Below are 4118 nucleotides of genomic sequence, written 5' to 3'. Positions count from 1 at the left end.
ACACACACACACACACAGTTTAGTTGTGCACCTTTTCACAAAATATCAACTGTAATCCACTTTTTAAAAGTCGGGCAAGTATCTTTTTGGTACAGACCCAGGAACCTTTTAAAGGATGTTTGGTATATAAACTACTGCATTCTTTTAAATTAAAAATAAAGTATTTACATTTTTTCTACCGTTAAAATAACAAATCCCAAGAATTCTCGGTTTTACATACAAACAGTTAAGGATTTTTATCACAGCAATCGATGTCATAATAGGGCAGCTGTGGTGGTATTACAGACTTACGAGGCGAGCTTCTTAGTAAGCAGGCGACTGCTCCATGAGTTGGGAGAACTGGGACATGGGTCAACTGGAGGCTCCAGGTCACGAGACAGCTCATAGCTTTAGGAGACAAAAAAAATAAATTAAGAAACGATGCAAACAGTTTTGTAAAAGTCTTCCACTCCACCGGATTGCCTTTATATTGTGTTGCACTGGCGTCAGTGTGTGCCTCACCTCTCCTGGTCTGTGAGCAGTGTGTGCTCCTGCAGCCAGGTGGTGATGTGAGGGTTGACTGGGAGGCTGTAGTGGGAACAGGAGGCCTGAAGCTGCCGGATCTGGGAGAGAATCTCAAACTCCTGCGAGAGAAATAAATAAAAGGGAATACATAAAAGAATGAGACCGAAAATAAAAAATATCCTTGAATTTCAGCACTAGCTATTGAAATTGAGAACATTAATGCAAGACACCACTAGGAGGCAACACCTACCCGTCTGCGCTTCTCAAAGTTAATGAGTCCACCCTGCAAATAAGGAAATAACCAGTGTGACAAATATGGCATCATAAATCTACCAAAGTACCATAAAAAAAGACCGAAACAACAGGTGGGTTTGCGGATGTGATGTGTTCTCACCTCCACAGTGTCAGTCAGTGCTGTATCCAGCATGGTGAGGACAGTCAGGTAAGTGCCGAGGTATGGCACAACACCACTGCTGAAGTTCTGAGGAAACAAATGAAGCATTTTTACATTGTGGCTACACCATTGACAAAGATAGAGAATCAACTTCTTACTAATTTTCATTGTCATTAGTGATCGCAGTATTCTGTCGTTTTCAAGTTTCTTTCTCCAAGAAAATGAGGCTGGCATTAGCTAATTTTCTATTAGTCATTTACCACCACAACAGAATACTGAGCACACTAATGTCAGTAAAAATGAAAGAATATACTAGAAATACTAGATACTAGAAAAATATACAGACAAGACTATTACAATTTAAAAACAATGAATGTGGGGGTATAAAACATTTTACACAGCCACACCTGGACAAAGTAAACTGTTAAACTGTGGGAAACACCTTGCACGTGCGTCAGCTTTTATACCCTCTTGCATAAGGGGATAAACTAACAGTTATGCGAATTGAAAGTGTGCAAACTTTTTCCATCGAATGAACAGATTAAAAAAGAAAGGGGAACTGGAACTCTGGTGTCTATTTTAGCAAATTGAACGTTCTTGAAAACATGTGATTTTTAGGGAAACAGAATTGATGATCCAGGCAGAGGAAAACAGACCTCTGCCTTTCATCTCTAACTGGCTGCCAAAGCTGACATATTCACTTTATGTTGGTGGTCAAACCTGAAACTGGAGGAACAACAAGGTTATTTTCAAACAAAGTGCTGACTTATTTTCTTACCATCTGTCTGGACGCTGAACAGAGTCGGGGTGATTTGGAGCTGAGGGTGGCACTGCCATCTGGATGACTCCCATCCTGCAGAAAATATACAACAGTCTGGTCAGTCCAGTGAAAACAAAATACCTAATAATTCAGGGCGCTAATGTGAAAGTGCTCTGTGTGAGATGTCAACCAAGGAGACATGTTACATAATTGTTCTTTTCATGGTTAAGCACCTGCTGACAGGGTGCTGCTGGGTGTGGGAAGGTGCCACTGCAGAGCAGGCTGAAGTCAGAGTTACAGCCTATTGTGCTATTTATGTGTGTGTGTGTGTGTGTGTGTTTACAAGGAGACTATTAGACAGTATGTACTCAATCAAATCAATAAATGCCGATTAGCACCAACTGGCCACTTGTATTTGTAGTTTTATTTGAGTTGGCTGCTAACAATGGGCTTTTTATTTTATAATAGAACTGGGCTGCTCAGAACAGCACAATCACTAAACAAACCTTCATATCAATTGTTTTTCACAGGGAACAAAGGACACAGGGTGGCAGGTGAACTGTACACTGAACATTCATTCAGTCTTGCAACTAATCAACCAACTATTCTACACAATACATTCAGTAAGCTGGTTTATTTCATTAGATGTTTAGGAATCATACTGACAATTTTACATGTGTGTTTAACACTTTACATGTTACACTAAGGCTGCAATGATTATGTTCATTATTTCTTATTCTGTATTAATTGGTGAATTAGTAATACTATATGTCCATGGTGACATCTTCAAATATCTTGTTTCTGTCTCACCATTCCAACATTCCAAAACCCAAACACTGTCTGGCTCAACAATAACTACACAGATCTTTCCCTCGTTAATTAGGCAGAGTCATCAGTCTGCATGTTGCCTGATCCGGTCGAGCGAATCACAACCATTTATTTAATATGGGGTGGGTTTTATACAATGATTGATAGAGGTGTGTCACCAGTCCAGAATTAAAAAGTCACACTAAGGTCTATCCTAAACTGTCAAACTAGGCAGTGCTGCTCAAATTTAAAGATTCTGTTACTGCGTCGCCTATTTCTTATCTAAAATGTTTTCTGAAACATATTTTTCTTAGTGTATTGATTAACTGTAATATTAAAAGGTTTGGGAACAGGCCTCCATTTTCTTTCTGCTTGAAAACGGACCAAGCACCGCCTGATGCTACTCTGATTGGTTGTATATGTATCCAGTTTCATTCTGGTCTGCAGCCGTTGGTAACGCCCCTTGGAAATCAAAAATGAACTGAGCCATTGCAGGTTCATTTGCATTTGCAAATTAGTCAGATGGTGCCAGGATGGTCTGCGTGTGTGTTTACGTCAAAAGTTACACATAGTTACCTCCACCAAGATCTCTCTGCTGGTTAGCACACAGTTCTCATCAGGAAAAGTCTCACACAAGTTGTCAAAGATGGCGATGCTATCCCTGAAACAACACAAATTCAATCAGTTAAGACCTTTTGTGGAGTCAATACTCACCCTGAACAAGGCTGCAAGATATATAGTTCAGGAAAACTGACTATGGAATTGATTTTGTATTGTTCTTCTTTATTCACTCTTAACACTTTTCACCTATTTTTCATTTTGTGCCCCAACAAAGCAACTTATAAATTATGAATAAAACAACAGTTTACTGTCTTGTAATTGCTTGCTGACCTGCTGACAGCAGCCCAGGTCTTCTTGAGGCGATACACAGCGTTGGACTGCAGAGCTGAAAGGATGGCTCTCAAAGAGGAGAGATTCTTCATCTGTCTGCACTCCTGCAGAGAGAAAACAAGAAAATGCAGTTCTATTGTGCCGTTTTGATAAAGAGTTATGTTCATTCATGTCACTTCATTGTAAACCTAAATATATTGTGACCCTGACCTGAGCAATGGCGATCCACCTCTCAATGATGCGTGCTCTGTGGGCGGGTCTGGTGTGAGCGCAGCGTGGTGAGCTCGGGGCAGTGGAGGGGTACAGGAAGGTAGAGGAGGAGCTGGGTGATGAGATGGGAGAGGAAGTGGAAGGGCTGGGAGAGGACGGGTAGAGGAGTGAGGTGATGACACGGTTAGTAACGGCATTGAACTGGGAGATGGTGGCACGGACTGTGGGCGCCAGGTTTCGGTTTTCCTTCTTGTCGCGCTGGGACCAGACGCAGCCCAGGCAGTGGAAGGGCACCACTCTGACAAACAGCTCCTGAGGAAGACGTGATGACAGGGAGATACAATAAGAGCGAGTGACCTGCAGTGACACACAAATGAGCTTTGAGATATTTGTTGACGAAACGTACAGCGTCCAATCTGGTCAGCTGCTCCGCCACTTCTCTCACAGGAAAGTCCATAAAGTTGTTTTTGTCTTCCTCCTTAGTGGACAACTCTCCTCCGTCCTCCTGGTCTTTGTGCTCCTGGTCTCTGTGCTCCTGGTCTCTGTGCTCCT

General features: G+C 41.8%; 1 protein-coding gene across 1 annotated transcript in view; it reads right to left on the bottom strand.

The window, feature by feature from the left end:
- rgl3a (ral guanine nucleotide dissociation stimulator-like 3a) overlaps positions 1-4118 on the bottom strand; it is a gene marked incomplete in the record, with an annotated part of 17175 nt that overhangs the window by 3921 nt on the left and 9136 nt on the right. The window contains 9 exon segments of the mRNA XM_035659559.1: positions 292-387; positions 502-623; positions 755-787; positions 899-985; positions 1677-1751; positions 3042-3126; positions 3357-3460; positions 3567-3878; positions 3973-4116. Of these exon segments, the coding sequence (XP_035515452.1) occupies positions 292-387; positions 502-623; positions 755-787; positions 899-985; positions 1677-1751; positions 3042-3126; positions 3357-3460; positions 3567-3878; positions 3973-4116 (1058 nt within the window).

This window comes from Morone saxatilis, unplaced genomic scaffold, assembly GCF_004916995.1.
Source record: "Morone saxatilis isolate NCDOM2014 unplaced genomic scaffold, NCSU_SB_2.0 Contig17, whole genome shotgun sequence".
NCBI lineage: Eukaryota > Metazoa > Chordata > Actinopteri > Moronidae > Morone > Morone saxatilis.
Note: the sequence above shows the minus strand (reverse complement) of the source record. Positions and strands in the feature narration are given on the sequence as shown.